The 27,992-nt window shown below is 40.3% G+C and overlaps 1 protein-coding gene across 1 annotated transcript in view; it reads right to left on the bottom strand.

Annotated features, from left to right (window-relative positions):
* Nucleotides 1-433: 433 nt before the first annotated feature.
* STAC (SH3 and cysteine rich domain) overlaps nucleotides 434-27,992 on the bottom strand; it is a 71,388-nt gene continuing 43,829 nt past the window's right edge. Inside the window, exons 4-11 of the mRNA XM_010398705.4 lie at nucleotides 26,311-26,392; nucleotides 24,763-24,878; nucleotides 20,341-20,422; nucleotides 16,077-16,141; nucleotides 15,138-15,226; nucleotides 11,873-11,924; nucleotides 11,610-11,747; nucleotides 434-3,466 (exon numbers count right to left, since the gene is read on the bottom strand). Coding sequence (XP_010397007.1) covers nucleotides 3,368-3,466; nucleotides 11,610-11,747; nucleotides 11,873-11,924; nucleotides 15,138-15,226; nucleotides 16,077-16,141; nucleotides 20,341-20,422; nucleotides 24,763-24,878; nucleotides 26,311-26,392 — 723 coding nt within the window. The 3' untranslated portion in view covers nucleotides 434-3,367. The remainder of the gene's footprint in view (nucleotides 3,467-11,609; nucleotides 11,748-11,872; nucleotides 11,925-15,137; nucleotides 15,227-16,076; nucleotides 16,142-20,340; nucleotides 20,423-24,762; nucleotides 24,879-26,310; nucleotides 26,393-27,992) is intronic.

Below are 27,992 nucleotides of genomic sequence, written 5' to 3'. Positions count from 1 at the left end.
AATGGCCAGGTGTAGAAAGAGGTCATAGCAAACTGAGATACTGTGTTATTTACTGATGGGAGAAGATCATGATTCAGGCAGCTCATTCTCAGTTCACATTGGTCAACTGTTCCTAGCACTTATGAAAATGTTCTAGAGTCAGTTTTATGCTGTGATGAGATGTTGAATGGCTAAAACTACTTTCTGATATGCCAGAAACAAGTGTTCAGGGTGGCCCCCACCACACAACTTCCCTCTGAGTCTACACATGTTACATACAGTGCAGGAATACTTTAGAAATGGTTTGCTAAATGTGGCAAATGCAAGTGCTGTAAATTTTAAATGGAAATGCTCAGTAGCAGCTATTGCTGATGGGTTTAGTGAATGTTCTTCAAGGTGGGTAACTGAAGATTCCATAGTCTGATGCAAGAAAGCTAAGACACATACACTTCTATTCTCCTTCCAACCATCACATAGTCTTTATTGAGCAGAATATTAAATTAAATCTGAGCAGCATTTATCTCCTAAAATTCAATTTTTCTGAGCATATGTCAGATAAAATCCATTCCATCTTCTGTCTGATTTTTAACTGCTTGCTAACACAGTACCTACTGCAAACTGCATATGGTAGTAAAAAAAGTGATGAGATACTTGTCTGGATTCAGAGTAAGGCATCCAAAATAAATTTGAGTAAAATGACCTTAATTTAGCAAAGTACTTCAGCTTTAAGCATGGAAATAGCCAATGAATCACATGCTTAAAGTAAGACTCATGTATGATATGTGCTTCTTGCTAAATTAGGCATAAATTACATCTACATATTGAACAGCAGCAAAAGCCCAGTAAAAAGACAAAACCAACCAACCAAAACCACAAAGAAAAGATAAACATGAAAGCTTTGGTTCAGAAGCAATAGTTCCTCAGATATAATGCAGTCCACATAAGGCCTGTTTTGTTTTTACTCAGTCACTTTATTATTTATTGCTCAGTATCAAAAGGAATCAAACTGACATTGATTAAAGGCCATCGTGATTTGTAGGTAATATTCATATAATTCTCTGAATAGTATGATGCACATTGTAGGAATAAATCAAAGTCATAGAAGACTGAAAAAGGGGGAATCACAGTATGATGCAATCATGTAAACAGTAGCACATATGTATAGATTAAAATAGATTTTCTTTTGTCCACTTGACAGGCCTGATCAAAGATAGGAAATACTTTAATTGTAACAAACACTTGAGTTTTTCCTTTGAGCGGGTGAATATATAAAAAAAATAATCTTAAAAAGCAGAGTGGATTAATACATCTCTACTGCTTTTCCTCTTGATCCTTAAATCTTATCAGAATCCTCTCCCACTGAGTTTATTGGTTACTTAGGAAAAAGAGCTGAGCAAATGTTGCTTGAAGTGGAAAAAAAGCCTACTGATATTCCCACAGAAGATATGAAATCAGATACTTTTGATCAGCCAGGAATTTGTCAATAATCGGTATGGACCAGTTACATTACAAAGGGCCATGTTTCAGGAGCTGACAGCCCTGCAACTTCTTCTGCAATTAAATCATACATACATAAGAGCTGCAAAACATATCTTTGAGAGGCTGAAGACCAATCTGCTCTGAGAACTTCTGGTCAAGGGTAGAGTTCCCCTGGATTTTATAAGGCTTTGAGCAAGATCAGCTATTCAAATAGGGCGACTCAGCTACTGAGACCTGGATTATTCAACACAGATTCCAACTGCCTCAATATATGGGAAAAGGACCAGTAACTGCTTTTTTTAGAAAGAGCATCAACTTTGCAAAGGCCTATACTAGCCTGGCATGCAGTATCAGGATTTAGGACACCAATTTGTGGTTAATCACAGAAAAGACAGGCATTCAGTTTCAAGCTAGTCAAAGAAGGCATGAATTCAGCAGGGAGCTTTAGGATAGGGCTTAATCTCTACGTCATAATACATGCTAAGCTGTTTAAGTGTATTTGGTGCAATTACATCCAATTAAATACTTGGAAATTAGGTTCCCTGTCTTCAAATATCATAGGGTGCCTGCTCTACAGCAGAACTGGCACTGACTGACTTGTGTAATTTGGTCAAGACCCACAGGTCTCACAGACTGCTCCCCAGTACCAAAAGGTTCCTGCGCCCAAAACGCGTTTGAAGATGGGGGCTTATATGGACAAAACAGGGATGTCTGCACAGTCTCACTAGCATGGAAAAGACTCAAGGGATGATCATGGTGGTTTATGCCAAGGAAAAATTTATGTTGGTGTATTTACTGCTGAATATGCAAAACTTCTGTTTAGCAAATGGAGAAGGGAGCTCTGGTGTGTGAACACACCACAAAGACACTCAGTGCCTTTCTGTCAGGAGTTCTGCATTTTGATAATTACAGACTTCAGTCCTGTGTGCAGCCTAATGTCCTTTCCTAACATTTTCAGTCTTCCAGTGGGTTAGATAACTGTTTCATTTTTTATAAATAGGGTTAATATATAAAATGTTTTAAGTGCAATAAACACAGAAAAATATAAAATGTTTCAAGCTTGTGGCTGTCTCCCAGCACTTTGCCCATTTTCTGTATCACCAGATAAAGGTGAAGGAAACAGAGAGCGATGCTTCCAACCAGGCTTGTGAATCCAAGGACCAGCTATTTTTGTGACCTATGAGAGCAGCCAACACACACCCAACATACGCTGAGAGCTTTTGTTCATATACAGAGAAAACAAAGGACACACACGTTCGCTACTCTTTCCTATGGGAAGATTGCACAGAAAGTTGCCAGCTTCCAGGGCACAGTGCATTTCTCGAACTGACATTCACACGGTGTATCCAAACTGATTTGTTACGAGACTAAACACCAGGACTAAACGCTTAAACTCGGTTGGTATTGGGGACAAAACTGTAGAACCACAGCCACACTTTACTACAAGCATTGGACTGTAGTACGAGGACAGTTTGAACTGTATTTTCCCCCCTCCCCCAAAATACACACTTCAAACAAGAAAGCAGTCCAACAGTTTTCTAAGACACAAGAACAGGACGCAAGTTTAGTCCTTCAGAACGAGCTGTCTGTCTCCATCAGGGCTGTAGCAGCCATCTTGCACCAGAGATCAGCCCAGGCTTTTTTCCCCCCCTTACCTTATTCCTGTTAGTATCCAAGGACCTCTCATTTCCCTGGTGTTTTCTGACTACGTTTTCTTTCAAACATTCAACTTTTCTTATTTTTAGTGTTGCTGTGGCAGTCTAAATGTCTTTTTCTTCTTGTTGCTGCAGTTTTCTCACTATTTCCCTGAACATCTGCAAGACAGCCCATCTGGGTTGACACAGTGTGAGATGAGGCAAACAGGCATTGCCAACAAAGGGCTCCTACTGCAGTGAGTGGGCTGTTGGAATCAGATGTTTTCTAAGACATCTATGGGAACAAAGCCTTTCTTCTTCCCGCTGTATACTTTGATAAAGCCATCGTGTTCCTTTTCAGAAGTCACACAAATCTGAATACAAAAAAGATATGAAAATGTTAAACTCTGCCATGATCAAAGAGACAAATTATTCCAGGGTATTTATCAGGTAGGTTAGACATCCCGCTAGTTATTTCTGTAAGTAGAACAATCCCTGTTGGACTTTCACTACTTTGATAAGAATCTCAAACTCATATATTTAGAGAGTTACCTTTTCCCCGTCTCCCTGAAGTGCCACATATACATGAGAGACATTAAAATTGCAAAGAACTTTGTGGTGGATAAAAGATTTTGAAACTTGAATTATTACTTCAGCCTACTGTGATGATCATGCTTTAGTTTGTCTGTTTATGAGAGGAATGGGTTTTTCAGATCATGAGCTATCTGACTCCCTCAATACCTGGTGGCAAAAAGTAATTGTGTGTCACTTCCAGCAGCTGATCTGAATGCAGGCATATTCTCTTTTGCATGTTAAAGGCCTCGGCACTTCTCAAATGAGCAGAGGATTATGTTATTTACTCAGCCCTTGCGCCTACAGATGCCTGTTTTGGATACCAAAATGTGTGACCTGAATCCAGCTCTGTGAGCGTGTTTCCATAACACCTACTCCACAGGGAAGCAGTTGTGAAATCTTTATAATGTGGTCTTTATAATAGCACAAATATTACATTGTGGTAAAGGTTTACATTTCCTCATGACCTTTGTGATTTCAGGCATTTCTGCTTTAAGGCCCTTCTTGAAACATCTGGTAATGGCCGAACCATTTGGAAGCCTAGTGGCATAGGCACTTTAGACTGGGCACAGCACCACACCAAATAAAGAATTGTTTTCAAATGTCTGTGCCAAAGAACTATATATTTCCTACTAGTCAAACATGGTTAAAATATAGCTGGAAAACTGACAGTCCTATTGAGACCACTCCACAAACTGATTTCTCATGATGTCAGTGCCAGCCCTCTATCTGGACTAACACTCATCTCTGTCTGATAAGTATTTGCAATGTTTATTTACAATAATTCAGAGGATATGAAATGAACAAAAATAGCTCCAAAGTGTTCCTGGATAAATCCATTTCAGCATGACTATTATGGGTGACACCTAAATACCACATCTGAATTCTGGGCCAGCTTGTCCTGTTGTTGCGTACATAAAATTTATTAGCAACACTAGTGTTGCCAGAGGGAAATGAAATGTCATAAGAAGGAGGTGAAGCTGCTTCATATTTGTCACCTCCAGTATTTGGAAATAGGGAGGTTGATCTCTTTACCTGCAAACAAAGTTTTGGAAAGTAAATGGACTCATTAATTTTCTTACTTAACCTGCCTACTCAACACTAACTGAACTGGATCCCTGGGGCAGAATGACTGAGCACACCAACAGGGCTGACATGCAATTAGAAAGAATAATGTATTGTTGTTTGGACTAAACCACATGGAAAGCGTGGGAGCGGTCTAGAATTGATGCTGTCTAGTTTAGGTTCTGTTGCAAAACAGCCCAACTCAGTTATGTCATGAATCCCCAGCACAGCATCTGCTTCCTCTGCAGTCACATCACCATTCAAAACAGAGAGGTGCAAAGCACATGGACATGGAACGGTGTTTCTAGCTACTGCTCCATGTTGGTCTCTGAGAAAGACACAATGAGAAAAGAAAGCCTGCAAAGAAGCACAAGACTAAGAATGGCCAAGTATGGAAGACTATCCAAGAGTGGGAAAGAGCACTAGTTGAAAAGTTCCCCTTCTCAGTTGATTCCTACTGCCGTGTGCCTTTGCACCTTCTCCTGCACCTAGACCTGGCTGGTTAATAGGAATGATTCACTCCACCACTGTGTTTTTCTCTTAACTGAAGATGTCTGCAAGATATCTAGCTTTTTGATAGGATCCAAAGAATAATCACATCTCCAGCAGGTCTACATTGCTCACTGACCCTGATGCATTTTTTTGCTTAACCTCTCTGGTGCTGTGCAGAACATATTGGAAGAACGGAGTGCTTTTCCCTGTTGTCTCGTATTGTCAGCAGAATGATTTGTGGCCAGAAGAAAAATACCGAGTTTTCTGAAAACTGTTTTTCTTTGGTTTTGTAGTGAAAATTTCTTCTTTTTTCAGTGGTGTGGGGTATTATTATTATTATTTTTTTTTTCTGTTGATGGTTTGAGTGCTCCTTGGATATCGATGAGAGTGCTTTGCTACAGCAATACATTTAGATTTTCACTGGGCATGAGGAGTACAATGCCTTTATGTAAGAACTCTCACTCTGCATACCAATACATAGGTCTGAATTCTCCCAAATTCCAGCTGAAATTCTCTCATACTAAGACACGAAGCCTTTCATGTGCCAGATCCCAGATGGCAGAGTTTTTTCCCCACTACTTTCCAAGGAAGGGGAGGGTTCAGGGGCAGAGTAAGCTTGGCCACAATATGCCACACTTTCATAATCCCATGTGACTCAGGAGGTCTCCTGGGTCTGTGACAGCTGCTGGAACTTTGCAAAGCCCTGGAGCTGCTCCAAATTCTGCAGTTTTCAGAGCAGACTGAATAAAACACCATCTATGGCCACTTTTGCTCTCATCCCTTTATGAGTGCTGCCAGGGATATCACCCACAAGTTGTAGCCTGGGGATTTGGCTCTTGAATTTCTTACATGGGTGTAAATCCAGAGTAATCCCAGATGAGGTATGGTAGCATCCAGAGTTTTGGATCCCACCCAATGAATCAGCTGTTGTTGAGGATCAGCCCTGATGAGAGATGGCAAAGATGATGGTTGTGAAGGCATGAGGTGCCACACGTACTGACAGGTATAAAGTTGGAAACTGCTTAAAATGGCAGCTACTCAGGCTGGCATGTTTTGTGGGGCAGGCCGCTGGCATGTTTTGTGGGGCAGGCCACTGGCCTGACTAGAAAAGTGAGCCAGAGCAGCCACTCTCCAGTGAATTTGGTAGGAACACAAAGGGGGAGAGTTGGGTTTTTATCCCTGCACTCTGGCTCAAGAGATTAGTAGTGGAGTAAGCCAAAGGATAAGAAACCACAATTCAGGCTATTTCTCACTCAACAAGTTATCTTCAGAACTATCTGAAAGTGGGATCTAATATTATAAAGTTACTTCCCCATTCTTTAGTCTAATTTTCTTTAAAAAATACTCAAAACACTAAAAACAAAACAAACAGATGTTCAGATTGTGGTTGTTGTCTGAACTTGTCAACATCTTCCCTGAGAATTTTTTATCTGTCAGTCAGCCCTGAAGCAGGTGGAGATGAGCAATTAGGAAATTGTCCTTCAAGCTGTATGGTCATTAATACTTTCCTGTTCTTCTAAGTCCTGTGCTTTGAATTTGGGCTGAAGTGGCCAGTTCTCTTTTTCTGGGAGTAATTTTGAACTTGCTGTAACTTTTTGCAGCTGTCTTCTTTCCTCCACATAATTAACCTATCTGTCAGCCACAGACTGGTTCTGATGAAGCAGGACCTTGGTTATGAGGGCAGTACAGTTTCAAGAGCTGTCCTGGAGCCCGCAGACAGTGCCAGGTTAAGAGGTCTGCAAGATCAAGTCTTCTGTTTGCAAGAATGACAGCACAGGGACACTGTGAGCTTCTACATCTGCTGCTGCCAGTGCACTAAAGTCCTTGCCTATGTGACCCTTGTGGATGGAAATGTTAAGCAGTTCAGTTTCCATACCCATTCATTTATAGTGAAAACGATGATGAATGGTTTTATGTCAGTTGTTTCACTGGCTTTTGGACCAAGAACACCGGTTTGTTTTACCTATGTCACTTAGGATTTTAAAGAAGACCTGGACTGAAGTGCATGCATAATGATCTGTGCCCTTGTTTTGGACTCTTGTGTGCCACTTAGCATCCCTGAATGAATGGGGACACCAATCCCTTCTCAGTAAGACTGATGTCAATAGAAATCAGACATAGCTGGAGAAAGACCCTGTTCCTTTTCAGCCTGGCTGTGAAGTGCAGCACTTTGAGCTGGGGAGCACATGAAGAACTGCAACATCGCTTTCAGTGCTGAGTTTGCCTTTTAAGTGATTTAATTTGAATGCATAAGTCACTGTGATGAAACTGGTTTTCAAAGGCAGCTGAGTCATGCTCTTAGAATCTCAGCTTCTTTTACAGTATCCCAAAAATATGGGGACATAAAGTAACTCCTAGAAGATGAGGTGAAAGGCCAGGTAGCAACAAAGCATCCAGGCTAATCAGAAAACCGGAGAGACGTGGATTTCTGAGTCTGTAGACCTATTCTCCAATCCTGCCTTATTAAGCCTAGTCTTGTGGATATGTGACATTTATAAAACACCCATCATGAAATGGATCTGTTGCACTGACTTTTATGTAAACTCACAGTGCATATCTGGATGAGGCAAAGAGTTCCTGATTCCCAGTTTGTTACAAATGCCACAGTTTGGGGCAATTTCTGTTGCCCATGATCACTTGTGCAATTTAAAATCAATTGTGTTTAATTACAAAAAGCCCATCTCTAAAGTAATTTGTATTAGTGGGACTGTAGATGTCAGATGCAGCCAGGAAAGGGTGTGAGTAGCTATTTTTTTCAAAGTAAAAGCAGACATTCAAACAGCAGATTATTCTGACTTCTTTAAAACTGATGAACAAATACCTTAAAGACATTTTAAGAGATGCTTTTCTAACTATTGATGATGTATTAGATATTGTGATTTTTTTCTTTTGTGAACAGAGGTCAAATCAGAGCCTGCTGTCATGCAAAGAAGTATTTGTATAATGTATGGTAATGAATTTGGGTAGTCTAGGGCAGAAGTTACAGGCTGGAGAAAATGTTATCTATACAAGTGATGGTAAAATCAATCAGAGTTGGAAATTATGCCGTTCATATTGTTTTTGAGACAGCTTAAAAGTGTGCAAGGCCACAGAAATTGGCGGGATTTGGTTTCCTTATTGATAATCTTGCTTTACTTATGTGAAGGACTATGCCTGCTTACCTCCTACAGATCCCTGATTGAGCCCTGTGGTGCCCAGTCATCTTCTGAATTGGTTTTAAGTCTCAAAAATCTGTCAGTGAACCCTAAACTCCAAGATGTTGGTGTCTCTGAAGCAGTACACTTTTTCTTCTCCAGGCTGGGTTTCATATTGCATAGTGAAATTTTCAAGGGATCCTTTGTGAAGACTAGCTCATGCACATTGCTCAAGATGGGTGAACAAATTGTGTGGTTATTCTTCAGCCCTCTCCTTGAATATTGGCTTTGCCAAAAAGGTTTACATGAAGCTGAAACTCCAAATGTTATTTCCAAGGCATGAAACTGCCAAACGATTCCAGAAAAAGTCTCACTCACTGTGCTTCAAACTTTGAAAATATCTCTGCTTGCCTGAAACGGCTTTTCTTCGGGTAGTCATGTGGCTTTGTTGGTTAATGTATTGCCTCTTGCCTTATGAGAGTAGCCACTCTACCCAGAAAAATTCATATAGGGCATAATGGGGACAGAGACCTGAAGGATAAACCATGGAAGGTATCAAGCAAAATAAAGAAAATTCATATTATTGTCACTGGATTAGTTTTTCTGTTAGTATATCATCCTTGTCTTCGTTGTCAGAATGGTTCTGTACTCTTGTTAGACCACACGGAAAGTGACTCAGTGAAGTGACTGTGCCATACTACCGTCACAGGAATTTATTAGACCAGTTAATGAGTTTTTCTAGCTAAAGAGAGATTTGACAGGAATTAGTAGTGACGAATAATCTCCCCTTCTTGCTGATCTGGAAGAAGTCAGTGTTTTGCACATAGTAGATACATTGCACTCACAGCACTCTGAACACTGTGCCCAGAGACAGGTAAAACGGCTGATGACATCCCACAGAAATTCCCAATACAACAAAAGACAAACAAAAAATTCTGCCAAAGTTTTCCACAACTCCCATTCAGATGACTTTTTCATTTCATGCCTTCCCCTATTGCACCTCTCTTTCTGCTTCACATGGAAAACAATGGAGAACTAAAGGATGGAAAATAAGAGAAATGGCTGAAGAAAGAAGAAAGGAAATTTGACTCTGGAAATATAAAATAAATTTTTAAAGTCAAAAATTCCCAATAATAATTAAAATGTTTTTCACAGCAAGAGTTTTTCCACAGTGAAGGCAGAGTTGTTCTCTTATAAGAAAAATACAAAAAATTATGCCCTATATGGAGAGACAGCAGGAAGCAGATGAATGCCCATGGCCTCACTGTGGCCATCCCATCTGGAAATTACCCAAAATGGCCTTCGAGCTACTTAAATGTTCCCCTTTTGCATAATTTGTGTGAGAGTGGGGCAGGGTCTGTTTGCTGTGCTACTTTTCTCTCATGTCTCTGCATTCATGTGTTTGTGCAGTCTGGTCTCTGCCCCCTGTTTCACAACAAATATTTATTTCTTTCTTCCACTGTAGCCTCTCCCACATCAAATGAGCACCCGACAGCATTCATATTCAGCCTCAGCATTTCTGTGGGCTTGAGATAGAGATGAAAAAGTTTTCTAAAAAAAAGGAGATATTAGAGAGACAGGATAGATTCATCCCTTTCTTTACCTCCTGTCTTCCCAGAGATGATGACGCACCCCTGACTACGAGCTCCCTTTGTGAGGTTATTATGAAATAGGGACAATAGGAAGGTCCTTATGTTTAGATGAAGCTACCAGACCTGCCCACTTGGAAACTGTGGTTTTGTGAGAACTGAGGCAAGAAAATGGGCTCTCACTGCTTGCAGCAGTAGCCATGCTGACAGAAATGATCTGGTATGCCCACTAATGAGAAGTGGTGCAGATCTTGACCATTCCCTCATGCTGGCATGCCATATTCCAACACTACCATTTCCTACCTTTGCCCTTGTGTATTGCTTATTTTAGAACACAAAGCCTCCAAAGGCTCTTGTTCTACTTTGGTAATATTTCTTTTGTCTGTGCACAGACAGAAAAAAAATTAAAAGAGATGTTGGGTAAAAAGAATGTAAGAACTTTCTTTCTAGCAGCTGCAGGGCTGCCCAATGTACTGTGCGTACAGGGACAGCTAAAATATATTCTGGTCGCTGTTTTTGTGTGCCTTCCTTAAAAACTGTGTGTGTGCACCCAAGGATTGTTAGCACTTGTATGTTTTGCTATGCCACAAATCAGCAGCAGCAAAGCTGTAAGTTAATCTTATCCTCCAATGGAGTGAAGTGTTAAAGAAGTTCTGCATGGAAAAATCCATGGCCCTGAAGTCCACACTGGTTCTGGCTTCTTCTCTACTTTATTAAAATCAGTGGCTGTCCAGGCACTGTAAGGCAAACCATTTCTGGTGGTATGACACAGTTGTCACAGGAAAGGAAAGACCTAATGATGTGGAAGAACATTAGGCCTCACAAGATGATGTGAAAAAAATCTTTTTACTGCATCCAGGTGTCAGAGAACTCAAGCTGTGCATCACCCTTAGTATGTCATCCTCCTATTTACATTAGCTTATGCCACAAATCTGTCCCTTAATGCATGTTTTGAGTCTTGGCTTGTGCCTAGTGAACCCACCTGAAGGACACAAAGTAGAAGGAGCTGCTCTAAATACACCAGGGTGAATGGACCCTGCAAGTCCTCATTGTATGTGGTGTCCTTTAGCTCACAGGAGCACTTATAGTTTAGGATGTAATATGGCCTGTAGAGAGGGTATGGAAGTGGTGGCACAAAAAATTAAGGATTAAATATACCTTGCAACTGGCGAAGAAGAGTTACAGTTAGGATTTACAGCTTTGTGTGATGCTGTCTTAACTCTGTTCCTGTTGAAGCAAAGACAATGGGCTGTGTTTAGATCTTTAGGTAAGTTAAGGTCTGAGGAGGGAGCCAGTGTCTTTTATTAGATTAGCTCTAATAGTGAGGAGAAAACCAGATCATTTTTCAGGCACACAAGGTCTACTGCTAAGACTCTGTGTTAATCGCTTTTGAAGTCAGGAAGAGAGTGTGAAATATGTAAAGTATCACTATGAATGTCCGTGACACTGGAAATTCAGGCTGTGTTAGGAATTGAGTATGTGTTTGCACAAGGCGACCACTGCTCTTAACTGGCTACTAGACACTGTTACCATACAAATAATAAATCTTGCAAAATTGCAGTGAAAAAATCTGCCTGTCCTCATCTTGCACAATTTTCCCTCCAGTTATTGGTAAGACTGCTGGATGCTCTAGTCCAGTGAGGGTCCAGCACAGAGGATCTTACCTGATTCTCTTTCAGAGTTATCTGTCCCTGTTCCTTGCAGCCAATGAATGTCCTGATACACCTGTAAATCTTCTCATTTTGTTGCACTCTCTGAACAAAGTTAGCAGGAAAAAATCCAATTCTGTCATCAATTCTCCCCTGTGAAGGAAACATATTGATAGTAAAAGATTGTTAACTGTAGCAGCTTTAATACAAATTCAGTATTGAAAACAAGATATTTTTCCATGTGGAAAGAAAACAGATAGAAAATGACTAGCACATACCTTCCACCAATCTTCATTAGAGTCTTCCAGAAGAGTGATCATATCCCCTGGCCTGTAATTAGAAGAGGAATAGTATGTAAGTTGACTCTTAATTGTCATGTTGAATCAGCTTCCAAAATTCCCTTCTAATAGGAAGGCAGTCCTTCCATGGTTATTTTGTCTGAGCATTCACGGCAGGTAGGCTCAATAAGGTGGCAAGGTGTACTTCAGTCACACATGGTAATGTAGAAAGAGAGCCTCTGTGTCTTGGGGCTGGATCTTTATTTTGAGACAACATCTGTGAACTGGAAGTTTTGCTGCTTGTTTATTAAGAGGCTGTTTAAAATACAGTCCCTACTTGTTAAAGGCATTATGGCTTGGCTTTAAGACATTTCACACTGTTGGGACACACTACTTCGTCATCTGTGTTTTCAAGCTGTGATTGCAGAAGGAAGGCAGCAGGAAAATATTTTACTGACAAAGGCAATTAGTCAGCAGGGATATAATTCTGCCCAAGAATGTATTTTTGATTTGAATGGGACATATTTACCTTTATAATGTGTGGTGCTGGGTTGTAATTGCTAAGTATCAGCATCCAGCTGACTAGTTCCAAAGCAGACCTAGGAGGATAATTAGACTGGAAACACTAATAGCAAAATTTGCTAAGCTGATTTTGTGCAGGTAGTTGAACAGTTATTTGACCTTTTTCCCCCACTGCTGGCACTTCATCAACTTTCCTATGTAATTATTATAGTGGTATGTTGTAGAAAGTAAGTGGGAGACCATTTCCAAAGGGATTAACTCCAGAAAGGTCTGTCTATTTGATAACAGACATTTCTTGGATCTTAATAAAATTAATTGTTGACCCCTATTTATTCAGTTTTCCCTGTTAGGCTCACTGTGTATTGTTAAGGTATCAGCAGAAGAGCCTGAAAACACATCTGAAGCATATGATGGATAACAGGTCTAATTTAACATGCTCTTTAAGAACATGCATAGAAAACGTGGCTCTTTCTAGGACATCATTGGAGCCCTTAGACTGAAAGGAAAACCACTTTCAACAAGAAGGATTAAGAGAGCCTTGTCCACCCAGTACTCTTCAGCCTGGTTGTTAGAAAAATAACCCAGAAAATATAAATTCATTTGGCTGTCAGAGAAAGATGGCAACTGAACCTAAAGTCTCTCCCTCTCACTTGTCTGAGCACTGAGAACTGTAGATTGAAGACCTGCTGATTTTGCTGATTTTTTTTTTTCTAGGAGAGAGCTGATATTGATGTCTTTATCAAAATAGAAATCCAAGCTGGACCTGTTATTCTTGCTGCCTAGATTTAGGCTACTAATCCACTTGGTTCTTTCTATTGGTTGAAATCAGTCAGGTCTCATCTTTTTCTTCTGTAAATCACAACCCTGGATAAATTGTCTGCTCTGCCTCAGTGATCTAGATTTGAGGAGGTGGCAAGATAGGTGCTTGTGTAGGTCCTTTCCAACTGTTCTGTTCTGTTCTGTTCTATTCTATTCATTGCAGTGTCTGAAACATGGGGTTGCTTGTCTTCAGGATTCTCTATTGTAATAATAGGCCATCTCTTAGAATAAGTGTATTACTGCAATGCCCTACTTTACTTATGCCAGAGCATTGGAAAATCTGACTGGCTCCTCCTGCTGTTAGGGAAGAAATCCAGGTTGTGGTAAATTCGAATTTCAGCTGAAATCAGGGCTACACACCTCTGCTGCAGTAATCTGACACTCACGGTATCCTCTCAGAGATGAGCCGGGAACTGCAGAAATCTGCCCTAACTCTTCCTCTCAACTCAGGTCCTTCCCCTGCTATTTGCCTTTGTTATGATGGAGCTGATCAATGCCTGGCTGGTTACCAGCTCAGGTTCCCAGGACAGTCTTGACAATACTGCTCTGCAGAACCCACCTCCAGCACCTCAGCTATGTTAGATGGGAACTCCTGCAACTGAGCTGAATCCTGCCTTGCTCTGCAGTAACAAAACAGCATTACCAGCTATTGGGCATCCCTTATGGAACAGTGTTAACACGTACATTACTGAATTTCTGACCATGGGACGACAAACAGTGGTGCTGTGGCTGAGTAATGCCAGTTTAAAACCTAGCTGGTATCCCCGGAAAGAGCCTGGTATCCCCTGAAACAGCACATTTCAGACCACAGGCTGCTTTTTCCCCTAAAATGAGGGACAGGAGAATTTTGAAGGATGATGTATTCTCTGGATTTCTGTGTCTGGATGAGGATGGTAGTCCAGTTCAGGCTTGTCTGAGAGGTGTTCTATTTAATAGAAGAAATGTGCAAGATGGAATACACTCCTAAAGAGCAGGATGCAAAAACGGAATCCCTCAAGCAGAATAGCTGGCAAGTTGCACTAAAGGTTACCATATACTGTGGTTATTTCCTGAGGAGCTGACATTCCTAAAATAATGATCAGGAAATGCCAGCAAAGCAGAATGATAGGAGAACTTGTAATTTCTTACATCGCACCCTTTAGTTCCAGAGCAGTGAGAAGGCACAGCTGGGAACAGGAAAAGGACTTTCAGTGTTGCAGATGCTGAGGAGAGGAGCATTTCTCTGGCAATTCCCTAAATTTTGTGGCACACACATGATTATTTTGATAGAGAGGATGCCTTGAAGATACCTGACATGTTTCACAGTAAGAACGCTAGAAAGACCATTCAAAATGTGAGTAGCATGAGCAAAATAATTTCAGTGAAAGAAAAGCTGTCATTTTCCTTCAGTGGGCTTGGATTAAACCTTGTAATGAATGCAAGCAACTGATGCAGAATGGAGGAAGTAAGTGCTAAAAATAGCAATTAACAAGTTTATTTTGCAAAACTCTCATGTGAAAACACTGCCATCCAGCAGCTGGACATCATTCTTTTTTTTCAGACATAATTGAATAAGAGGGAGGATCAAACAGGACTGGTAAATCTTTTAGCAATAGCATGAGACCTGGTGGAGAATTCCTAGCTGAAAACTTCTGATTGAAAAACAAAGCAACTGAAAGCTAGAACATTTTATAGCTGAAAGCCATCTTGCTCCTAAAGTGATATAAGTGTTTTTGAAACTTTCAATCTATTGTATCCTTGCCAAAAGAATTGGTCATCAGTTTTTTTTGACTGTGAGAATATCTTTTTATCTGTAAGTGGTTACCTCTATAAAAATGTGTATTGAAAGTGTCAGAAGAAACCCTCCCTTCCCCAAAGTCATGTATAACCACATGACCATCAGTACAAATGGGTCAAATCAACTAACAAATATTTTGGGGTTTACCTCATCTCCAAGTCTTCATTTTCTTGTGGTACAAATTTGTACAAGGCAACATAGGTGTTCATTTGTAACGTGCTTTTATAAAATGGTCCCTTTAAGAAAAAAGAGAAAGAGAAAATTTAAGTATTTGCTCTGTAAAGGAATTTGGTTCTGAACCTGATCTTAAAATAAATTAGCCATGGCCCAGGTACATTGCAGGCCATTAAGGCAGTAACTATCTTAATTTAGAAATAAGATTATTTGAACTCCAAGATCAAATTCCAGGCTTCCAAGGAACACAAGCAGAAATTTGCATAGGCTGGTCTTTGGGATGAGGTATTAAAAATGAGTCTGCCTTTTCTCTCTCTGTGGTATGTATGGCTCTTATGAGCCCAGTAGTGTATTATTGGCATTATATAAGGTGTCTAGTCTACAGTCCTCATTATGGATGGAGTTAGAATTGTACAGTGCACAGGTCCAAATTCAGAGCAGGAGAATCACTTTCTTAAAGTGATTTTAATGTGTGAAAGCTTTTTTGTGCTGGGTTTTCAACGGAGAAGACTGGCTACTGTTTCTCCTCGCTTTTTCCACTATTAATCTGGGGGAAAAAAAGAAAAAGCAGCTAAAACAAATACTAAATAATTTTCCAAATGAAGTTTGTGATTTTTGCATTACAGCAGTTCTATTGTAATTACTTGGCCTGCACACTGGATCTTTTGTATTCCCAAATCAATTTTCAATAAGCAGAAAAACATAAAAGTGACCACAAAGGATAAACCAAAAGCCATCTAGTACTGTATATTGTGCTCAGCTGTGGCCAGTGTCCCAGAAATGGTATAAGAACACAACAGTCAGGTATCAGTGGTCCAACAGACCTACTCAAGGTCCTCAGCCAGCCATAAAAACAAGAATTTTACATGACTTCCCATTACCATTGCATCTTCACAAAATGTATGCTCATACCGGGGAATGTATGCTTTTTGGTTCTTCTCCAAAGTGCTCTGTTCCATTTTCAGAGTATGTAAACACTGAAATAAACAAAACACATGACATTTTAGGAGTAGTTAAAGACTCTTCACCTTAACAGGATCCCCTTGATTTTGTTGATCTCTTCCCTTTCTCCCTTATTTTCTTTGATTCCTTGTGGTCTCCTCTGAACCCTTCCACACCCAAAAAAACCACGTATGCCTTTGGCACGTGACACAATCTCTGTCCTCAAGAATTTAAAAGCGTAACAAATAAACCCTTTTGATCAGATGAATATACACAAGTACAGCACTACAAACAGAACTTAGGTACTAGAAGTGCATTACTATTTAAAGTCCAGCTATTTAAAATGTGTTGTTCTCACACTGAGTACTGTATTTTCATGTTTAGGATAAGCAGTATTTCCATGTTAAAGCACCTGAAAAAGCTGATGATCATATATGAGCAATACTGGGGAAGTTTGTATGCAAAACCCCTTCCTTCCCCTCTTTAACCTCTATCTCTAAGTGTTTGATAGCGTTCTTTGGTCCCTCTCTCCGATAGTCCATGCCTGGGGTGTGCTGGATACACTGCTTCTCTCTCTGAATTTACAGGAGGTACCTGAATTGCTTTTAAATCAGGATGGGTTAACTCAGACACAGGCCTGTAGACGCTGAAATTTGTTTTTAAGTTACTAAATCAGAAACTCATGGAATGAGACAACAGTCACAGCACCTAACACACCTGATAGATAACCAGTTACCCGCTATTGTAATTGATTCATGAGCTGACTGATACCTGTCCTCAGTTATCTCCCAAGAAAAAACACAGTGGCTTTATCATTTTGACTGAATTCCCCCTTCACATTTTAAGAATTGCCCGGTGTTACTTGCTTCTGGGTAAAGTCTGAATATGATTTTAATAGCTGGAGTCTTTGAGCAGCTAGAACCATCAGTGTCTTCTCCTACCATTTACCTCTGTAGGTGTTTTGAGCAGAAGCTGGACTTTGTAATGTCTAACAATTTGGAAATCTCCAAAGTGGTAGTATCAGGCTGACTGGGGGCATTTTCTTTTTGTTTATCTGTCATGCAGTTACATGCATTCAGGGGAAAAATATCCAGGGAAAACCAAACTGCTGAATTTTGCTCCTCTGCTCTTTCACTTGCTCATCCTTTCTTTCATTAACACGTATTTCTGGGACTAGTCTACATGGTAGTTGACAACCTAACAGTCTGTGGAGAAGCTTTTTGAGGGAAATAGTAAGGTTCTTTGATAGTAGAGAGTTGTACCTGGATATTGAAAAACAAGACACTGTTCTTGTAACAGATAAAAGACAAGTGAAATGGCAGCTGCAACACACATGAGAAAGATTTTGTACAAAGTGACAGGCATTCATGGGCACACACATCTTCTCTGACAAAATATAAGATAATCTTGTAGTCATAAAGTTCAATGTGTGAATGTGAAGGGAGCATGTGAGCTGATACCTGCCACATTTAACCTGAAAATGTCACAAGCTCTGTCTGGCTGTCCTGACTGCAGTGGACCTGGGGCCTCAGTATACTCCTCACCAGCTCCTGTTGCAGAGGGGCTCTGACCCTGCAGACTGTCAGATGTACCAGAAGGAAAAACTTAGAAATAAACCTAATTTCCTGTATCATTAATGTAGGGGTATATATATGTCTAGCATCGGTATGAAGGGCTTTAAAGTGGTGCTATTACAGCTTGGCAGTGTTCAAATCCTACTCAAATCACTATGCTTTGTTTTTCATGTCCAGAGGAAAAGGAGTTAGGAGGCAAATTGAAGACATTCTGGTGAATACTGAGTTGGGTAATTAGGAATCTTTTGGACTTGCAAAAAGTCATTCACCAAATGAAGTAAAAGTACTTCAGCATCATGTCTGGAGTAATTCCTGTTTGGTGACAGAAAATAAAGCAAGTTTCTAATGTACAGCCTCATGAACTGTGGAGCTGACCCAGCACATGTGGATGGAGCTGAACTGTACCCTTTTGTGGCTGAGAAGTGCTCACCAAAACTGGGTTTGCAGGGAGGACATCCCATATTTGACTCAAGGGGAAAGTGCTCAAATCATTGTTGATAATAGGCTCATAGATGCCACCTAAAGTGCATTTTGGCTTTGGGGACTTCTGTTACAGATGGCAATTCATAGCAGTGAAAGAGTGTAACTGGCTTAGAGGAGGCTGAAGGGCTGGAAATTAGGTATGCCATCTCACAGTTGTAAACTGGGAAGCTTTGCTTCATAGGATTTACACCAGGGCCTGAATGAAAGTGTCTCCCCTTGAAGTTGTTGTCATAGGAGTTCTACATGGGCAATTACATGGGCACACATGTGCTGGGTCCTTTCACCCTTCTGCAAGCTGTCTTTTCTGCTGTTCCCCTTTACTGAAGAGCATCAGACATACATTTTCCTAAATAGTTATTTGCAGAGGACAGTATTTTAATAGGAAAAACCCAAAGAACACAAACCCAACTGGAATGGACCTGAGTCATCAAAGCATTAATGTGAAACTTCCTGATAAAAAGGCAGTGGACAACTGAGGAGAAAGGAGTCATGAGTCACTCTAACAATATTTTGAATGTACTTTGTTAAATTTTTAATCTATGTTTAGTTCATGGTCTCTGGATGTTAATAGGAAGCACTTGAATCTGAAAGCCATAGAGGTATGTCATTCATATCTCCACACAACAGGAATCCATCTATTTTCATATTTGTTTGTCCTAGCAGCAGCAGACAAAAAAAAAAGTAAAAACCAGGGATTTTTACACTCTGAAAAGGATTTTACCATTTCCATAGCTTGTGCAAACAGTGCAGGCAGTTTATTAAAAATCTACCAAGAGGAAATTTTTGGAGTGACTGATGCATAATTTATAGCCTGAGCCTCTGAAGGATGGATTGTAAAAAAGCCAGTGCTGATCAAAGGAATCGTTAATGTGCCGCAGAAGTTATTTGGTGGTTTGACACATGCTGAGTTTTTAAACTAATCTCTTTAAGTAAGTTCCTTGAATGCCTTTCTGTGCATTCAGTGAATACAGATCTCAGAGAAAAAAAGTTTCTTTGGGTTTCAGAAATGAAACTATTGACTTCCAAAGAAATAAAAACTTATCTGAACACTCAAACAGGGTCGATTTAATCTCAGGTGGGTGGGATTAAACAATGTGGTACAGACTGAATTTTCTTTAACCAGGTCAGGTCAACTTGCACTTGCAAGACAGAAAACCTAACAAAATTTTCAGGAGAAATCAGATAACATGGATGAGATAGTCACAAAATGAGAGGAAGGAAATGACTGAACACAGTGAGGAGAGGTGATAGGACCAAGAGGGGAGGAAAGCAATAAGGAGTTAACATAATATGTAAACAGAGAGCTGAAGCTGGCATTTCACCTACATGAATTGGTAGCAGTACGTAAGGAGCACGGGGGGTGGCACGAAGAAGATAGGTATGCTCAGTGTGGTTTGTTTTTGTTCTGTATATCTTGTGAGATTCAGCAAAGCAGATTTCAAGTGCTGCTAGAGAAGCTGCTCTGATGGTTTGGGCCTGAAGTTGTGCTTAGCAATAATATTTTTGTTTATGACTTCCTCCACCATGACTGAATTCAAGAACAGGGTAACAAACACCAACTCTTAGTGGCGGAGATTTCATTACTAAGATCTCGATGCTATGATGGTTTTCAAATCTCATCATGCCAATGCTGTAAGAAACATTACTTTTGTACTGCAAATCAAACAAAGGAATTGGGCCATTAACATTACTGGGCACATACTACAGTTGTACTGAGAAGTTGCAATTACAGTCAAAATTCATTGTGTTGTATATTTTACAGACACACAGATCTTTTATGATTTGTTTTTTCTCCCAAAGAGATTATGATATACAAAATCAAGCAGAAAAATCAAACATATGGAAAAGAAAGAAAGTATTACTTTTGTTCCACTTTGCCAATGTGGAAGTGAAACATGTTAAGTCTAGAGTTACAATCATGAAGTAAAGACAGGAGATAGGGAATGGACCTGAACCTTGTGCAGTGGCAGCTCTGGACACAGCAAATTAAGAAAAGTGGTGGCTTCAATTTCATCTGAATGGCAAAAAGCATTCCCCAAATTCTTGCACCAACTCACCTCCTGCTTTGAAAACCAGAATGGCTGCTACAACATGGACATGCCAAAACCCCCCATGTGAAACAGGCAGTACACAGGCCTTTACACCTGAAGGTGCTGTTCTGGCTCGGCATCACTCACCGCTGTTGCTGCGTTTCCTGCTCATGTCAAGGCTGCCTGCAGAACTATTGCCTTCCTCCGGAACTTCTACCAGGTCAGCTGTCTGCAGGGACAGAAACAGCAAATGAGATGGGATAAGCCAGAAAAAGGGACTGATGAAGTGAAATAAAACTACAGCAAGGGTCTTTGGGAAATGTGGTACTTGAGTGGTGTCAGAGCAGAGCAGAGTCAGCCTGATGGGATGGAAGGAAACATTGGGTCTGGTGATGCACAGGACATATCTACTGCACAGGGAGCAGAGAAAGCCCAGAAAAAACCACCAGACCAAGTTTACAGTCTGGAGCACAAAAGATTTCTGCAGTATAAAATAAAGTGAAAGTTAAGGAAAAAAGGATTATGCTAAGCAATGTGGTTCTCTGTACAAAACAGAGAGGGCATGAGGGAATTTGCAGGTTCTGCAGGTATACTAAATAGCTATCTACCAAGGAGACTGAACATTAGTTGAAACTACTGACTTTTAATATATTAGTCCTGAATACATTATTCAGTAAGATAACTGTAATGTAAGGATCATTTTCATTTTGTTAAAAAGCTGTAAAAGAAAGAGCTGGAGTGCAATGGAGTTGATGAAGTGAATCTTTAAATATCTGTCCTCACTTTCTTTTTAAACAGTCATCTGGCCAGTATGGTTAGGGAAATTGAAACCTAAGTGTTGCTTTTAGAATTAGTATGATTTCTTCTTTGTACCATATTAATGTCAATCATGATTAGGGACCCAGTGTTCTAGGGTATAGGAAAACGTGGGATGACATAATCTTAAGCCTCAGAAGTATATCCTGCATATGGCACCAGATTCCTAGGCTGGGTAGTCAGCTTCTCCTTGTATAGCCCAACAGGAATGAGGAGCTGCTCCAACAACTCTGTGTGAGTCTGACCTTAGCAAAACTTCAGTTACTGAACTCTCTACGTTTTTGATAATGAGAAAAAACCCAAAGATTGAACTCGAGTCAGGTGCTTTCTCTAATTTGAAGAACTGTGAATACTTACATTTCTCCTAATCTTTATTTATTTCTAGTTATAACTAGTAATATCTAGTTAAATCTAGTTTTTTCTAGATTTGAAGTAATAAGAAGGATTTAATGTTATTGTATGACACTTTACAATTGTACTGTACACATAGCTCGTTCTATTGTTTTGCAGAGCTTTGCCTGCATCACAGGAACATTCACTGTTTTTGTTCAGGGAGCAGAATCTGAATTGCTTTACAGATTTTATACGTTGGGGTTTTTTCCTTTTACTAGCATTGACAAAAAAGTTGTTTTTAGAAAGTACTTCCACAGTTTTATTTCTCCTATCTAGTACTCTCCTAGCTGCTTCTCCATCCAAGGAAACTAATGAACAAAGAGGTTGAAAGTAGATTTGTACCATAGGTATCTTGTGGCTGTCTTGTTTCCCTTGCTATTTTAAGAACCCTCTACTTTGCTGCTCTGTTGCTCCTTGTTTTTAGACCCTGCCTTTTGCAGCAGGTCATGTTTGTCTTGCATCTTGCCCAAATAGGTCACCCAAGGATGAGAAGGTACTGCAGTAGCAAAGTTTACACAGAGACAGTGTAGAGCATATCTATGGATTCTGGTTGCTGGGTGGAGAAGAGAAAGACTGGCTTTGTTGAAAAGATTAAGTCCCAGCTATGTTTCAGCTCATTGCTACAACATATTCCTCAGTTTTCATGGACTAGCTTCGTTATTGCTGATTAGCAGCTAATGTCATTTTGTTAGGTTCTAGTGCATATGGGATGCGTTCTGACTGTCTCTTCAGTATATACCTCATCCAAAACCTTCTGAGGTAACCTCAGTTACCCTTAATGATTTTTCACTCAAGGGCTACGTGACAAATGGTCTAATAGAAACGATAGAGGTGCAAAGGTGCTTTTGAGAGGAGCTGATCCACAAAAAGCTAATAAGAACTAGATTCATATTTACATCACCTCAAGTGCCTTTTTGTTTAAATGTGGGTTGCAAAAGCACAGTTTTGAAGCAAGCAGTAGGTAGTAAATCTGGAGCATATGGCCACTTTCTTTTATGGGAAATGCAGAATCCGGGCGGAAAAATCAGTGAGTACGTCCACACAGCTCAGTCGTGTTAAAAATACTTTGGCTAGTTTAGAGGAAGGTGGTTGTCTCTACTCTCTGCAGAGACATGAACTGCGTGCAGTATGGAAGCTTCATGGCTTCCTAGGCCAGTCACCTATGCTTTTCACCACCTTCAGCAGGAGCAGCTCTGCTGTGCTGACCTGGAGCAAAGCCTCCGACAGCTTGGACACCACCTGCAAGGTGAAGTGGTATCCCACGTGTCCCTATGTCCCTGGTGTTCCTGGTTAGGTGATATGGCAGAACCTTGAAGCACACACCATCTCCCAGGCCTGGGACGCAGCACAGCCTCACAGCTGCATTGCTGCTTCTTCTTGGAGGGGAGCAGAGCAGCCCAGAAGTGAGGATCACTGGGGAAAGGCCTCAGTCCCTCTGAGTTACTAACTACACGTGCTTCTCAGGCCCCTGTGCCACATCCCTGTGGCAGCCACTGGTCAGTACCCATTCCCAGGTCACAAGTCAATTTTAAACCACCACGGTCCCATAATTTTGTTCAGGGTTGTGTCTAAGCTGTTTTTTATCCCTGTCTCAATCCACAGTCTTGTGCTGGCAAAATTTATGGTTTCTCAAGTCTGTTTATTCAATTCTATAATGTTTTCTATTTCCTGTATGCTGACACATTATATTCTCTCTCAGCTTCAATACCCTGGAGAAATTCCTGTAATGAACTTGCATTCTTAAATTCTACACCCACACCTCACCTAGTTATGATCAGCTCCCTAGGGTAAAATGACACAGCATTAGTGATTTCTATGCTTGAGTTGTCATTTATAATTCAACATAAAATTTATTGATTTAGAAAGCAATAATTACATTTGTAGAAATTTTGTTTCAAAGGAAATTAAATAATTGAAAGAAATAAATGTAATAACAATGCGGCAGGTGGTAGAGTCACTTTGGGTTTTAAAAAAGAATGAGAATTAGCAAATTCCTTTTAAGGCACAAATAGGGGTGGATAGAGGACATGTGCCTTAATAAATCCCTTGCAGATTTCACTTAGTTCTTGCTTAAATTAATTTGTCTTCTTTCCCATCTGACATGAATTGATGTCTGTTTAGAGTCCACCTATACCACCTGAGATTATAGGTCAGCCGTGTGAGTGAGAATGCATTTAAATGCCAGGGAAATGTTGTAACAAACATACACAGATATTAGCATGACTTGATATTAAGCATATAAGTATTTGCTTTGAGACCTGGAGACCAAGTCTCGTCATGTCTCTGTGCCTAGTGATTTTTATTCTGAGATGAGTGCAGAAGAGATTGTCAGATACTATGGGTCTGATTTTTAGAGATGACAATCAGCTTTAGCCTCCAGTGGATTCAGGTGTGATTTTCTTTTTTTGGTTATTATTTTTTGGGGGTGGAGGAGTGGTGGAGTGGGGAGGATCTCTTGGGAATGGAAGAGAACCGCAAACATAGGCATAAGTGCCTGTTTATGAGAGGCTGAGAGGGTGGGAAATGTTCTTTCAACACCATGAAGGAGCTCCTGATCTCACGGATCCCAATACTGAGATAAATAACCATTTCTGTAAGGATGAAATTGGCAATTGTTACTATTGAACAGGGTATGGATATAGCAAATGTAGGATATAGCTTCCCTTGTTCTTCTCCACTTCTCCTGTCATGGTCCTGAAGAAAGTGACTTATGATTGGAGAGAGCGAATGACAAACATTAGCGTGAAGGCTAAAACATCCCTGTCTGCATACAACAACCTGAGCACACCTGTCTGTATTTGGGGTTTGGAGAGAGAAGCCCCCATCTGTAATACCTCCCTCATGATTTTGCGCTGGACAGGGGGGGAGGTCCCACTCTATTGCCTTATGGCAGTAGCAGTGTCTTAATTTTGTCTGGGCTTGTACTGGGGTCATGCACTTTTAAATCTAGGCTCTGAGGACTCCTAACTCATCATTATCACTTCTGTGAAGGGCAAATGGCCACCATCAACAACAGGCGCTATGCATCTACTCCAACCTGACAGTTCCATATCTCTGTTACACTTCTCTATGGATATGCAAAAAAAAAGATTACTATTTCCTTTCCCAATCTGATGAAAACGGCTTACTAATTTAATTAGTACTTTTCTCTTTTTCCCAAGAGTCATCTAAAAGATACATAAAACCTGAATTTGCAAAAATAACAAGTTTTCTGGTCTCTGTATGGAAGCTGAGAGTAAGATTTTAGGGTTTATTTTACAGTTTTAAACGCAAATTTTGTGAACTCTGATACACACTCATGTGAATGAGTATCCGTTGCTCCTCCAGAAAGAAAATAGAAGAAAGATGTGGGATACTTACAGAGTTTCTGTTGGGAGAGTCAGAGCCACTGCCAGAACTTCCCTTTTTGGTTTTCTGGGCTAAAGAAGTCCCAAAGCGGAGAGTTTCATACACGGGGTCAACCTTATTTCCACAGGCTGCAACAGAAGGAGCAAAACATGCATCAGTCAATACCTTGAGGGTATTTCTTTTCATGTTCCTGCATAACTTGGAGCAACACCTGCCTCTACCAACATGTACGTATGCTTAGACACAAGTTGAGAGACTATCCTGATAAAAAGTGAGTGTGGAACTTAGTGGAATTGCTATCAATTTTCTGTTGCCTCTCTACTCCCATAAAGATCATCCTCTTCTCATACTGGCTCTTGAATTCTTGGCCATCACCTTGTCTCTCTTCGCCTGTCATTCTCCTTCCCTAATCATCACTTGTGCTGCCTGTGTGGAGGTAGGAAGACAAAGTACCAGGAGGTTCTAATCCATGTTTGTCTCTAAAAGTGACTTCTTGGATTGCTCTCAAAAGCGGGTCTCCCTCATAGCTAGCCACAAAAATCATCTCCCATGGAAGAGAAATGGATGTCTTCAAAGGGCATACGCAAATTCAGTCCAAACTGTCTTCTATATCTTGCATTCTTAGACGTCAACCTCTCTTGTGACACAAGGCAGTGGGCATGTAGAATACGGTACCTTTGTAGCACTATGTAGGAGAGAAGTTTTATCCAAAATCTGAGAAAATACAAGAGATTTTGGATTTTGATTAGAGCAAAGCACACCTTATCTTTTAGCCAGAGTTTATTCAAAATGTTTCTATTCTGATAAAAATGATGGGTGTTTTTTAGAAAGAGAAACTTAGATGAAATCCTTGTAATCAGTTTTTTTTAAACTGCTGACAATAACAATGCAAATGTTATCAGACAAGTAGTTTTAAACTGCCTGCCTAGTTTTAGCTTTCATTTTTTGTACTTCCAGCTTTGCCTGGTTAGAGTACTGGTGGGTAAAAATATTTACAAGAATAAACTTAACTTCTCCATTTCAAAATGTTTATTTTCAGAAGTTTGGTATTACAGTGAGGAAAAAGTGGTCTCTCAAGTTCTTAGACAATGTGTAGACATGATAAATAAGGAAAAATATGAGGAAAGTAAAAAGTGTGGACAAAAAAGGACAGGAACCTAGCAGCATCCCTCAAAAGCCAGACCAGTGATTTGAATGCCCCCTGCTGTTTTGATCTCCCCGTCTTTTATCGATTTCTTCCCAGCTCTGACCTTCATCTCAATATTCCAGTGTTTCTCCCCTTCCAAGTTCCTACCTTGATCTCAGGTAGTTGTTATTATAAACAGCGTAATTGCTAAAAGGTATGTGTACAGGGTTTTGAGTGAAAGATACAATAGACACACCCTCTCCTCTTCCAGCTTTGTATCTTTGAGGTGGTCCTTTCCTGAGATGGAAGAAGGGCATCCAGTCACCGAAAGGAGCTGGAAGGCTGCTGAGGGTAAAGACCAAGGTTGGAGTCTGCTGCTGCTGTTGCAGAGCCCTGCCAAAAGAACACTGAATGGAAAAGCAATCAAAACCTACCAATAGGCATCACTTCTTTGATGCAGCCAAACTGTTCATGAATGAGTAGTGGTGAGCTGTAGTACCGTCGAAATCCCTTTGGCTGGAGGGAGAAAAAACAAAACCAAGTGAAGTGCATTGCATGCCTTGATTGATGAAGTAGAAATAGCCTCAGCTCTTTGGTTAATGGTGGAACATTGTGGTCAGGCTGGAAATTTGCCTCCTGTTGTTCAGTCACTGTGAGGTTTAGAGATCAGAGATTTATTTGATTTTTCTCCTAGAAAAAACACAATTACCCATATTTATCTGGGAGGAGGGGCTCATTTTCAGCTCCCCTTTTTCTTTTGTCTTACACAAAAGCAGCACTCATTAATTACAGCAGAAGTGCTGAATCATTAGAGGTTCTGGGAAGCTTCCCTCTCCCTATCTTCTTATATAATGTGAATTTCATTGTGTTGTATTAGACATGTGATTATCCTTCCCCACCCTAACTCCAAATCCTCATGTTCCCACACAAGCACTTGTGAAACCCAAGGAATTTAGAACCTTTCTATAGGCTTTTCTAAGGTTTACTGCTGTGTGACTGCAACTTCCACTGCTTTATTTTTTTTCTGTCTTCTAAGGTCAAAAAACTCTCCAAGCTGTTACCAGATATCCCCACAGTGTCCACTTGTAGAGAAATGCACTGTAACAACTCAAGCTATACCATTAAAGAATACCAAAATATGGCAAATAATAGTGGCCCATGTCACTCTAAAAACATATCTCAATTCAGGCAAATGCTCAGTACTCAAAATGAATGCCTTTGAGGCACTGGAGCTTCACAAATGGTCTCTCTGATTTCTAATGTCTGCAGGCTGTGAGAACTTCTAGTCACAGTGAGAAGCGGGGAAGATTCACAGAGATACGCGTATTTTCCATATCCTCATTCCAGTGTACATCAAAACCTGATAGACAACTAGTTCTTTAGGTAATGAGCTGCAGAAAAGACTAAAAAAGAATGAGACGACTGATAAACTTGGAGTCTTAGAGGAATAAGTTACAGATTCTTTGGCCTTGGTTTACCTCCAAGCTAGATTGAGACAGAGTATGAGCATGAGCTCACAAAACTTCTGACTTTGCTGACAACTTCCTGATGTAAATTTGGTCTCTACTCTTCTGTTTTTGTAAACTGGTAACCACAAGAGCTGAGGCTGGAATCAAGAAATGCATGAATCGATTAACATGATGTAATATTTGCCTTGTCCAGGGCTTGTCATTCAGCTCTTCACAGACCAACTGTTTATACCAGAATGCCTCACACTAGAACTATGATTATGGTTTAGATACCTAAAGACTTGCCTCAGGGATATAAGCAACAGTAGCTTTCAGTGAACACTCTTGGAGAGAAAAGATCTTTCCAGTGAAAGGTGGGGTTTGTAGCCCTTTTGAAGTCAATGCCTGTGTTTTCCCATCACTTAACATAGTGAAACTCTTTGGTTTTAGCTCATAGTTGTCTCAAGTGTCTTCAAGTTGCAACAAATCTGAGAACATCTGCAACATGAATATATGTATTCAGTTTTCACATTCCAGCTGGTATTTTTCCAAGTTCCTTTTCCAAAAGTAACCAAAAAGAACCATATTCCCATAACAGTCAACACGGTGGGTTAGAATTGTCTCAGACACAATGTGCTGCCATTGCCAGTCATGAGATTTTGCTGCTC

The sequence above is a fragment of the Corvus cornix genome, chromosome 2 (genome assembly GCF_000738735.6).
Source record: "Corvus cornix cornix isolate S_Up_H32 chromosome 2, ASM73873v5, whole genome shotgun sequence".
Lineage (NCBI taxonomy): Eukaryota > Metazoa > Chordata > Aves > Passeriformes > Corvidae > Corvus > Corvus cornix.
Note: the sequence above shows the minus strand (reverse complement) of the source record. Positions and strands in the feature narration are given on the sequence as shown.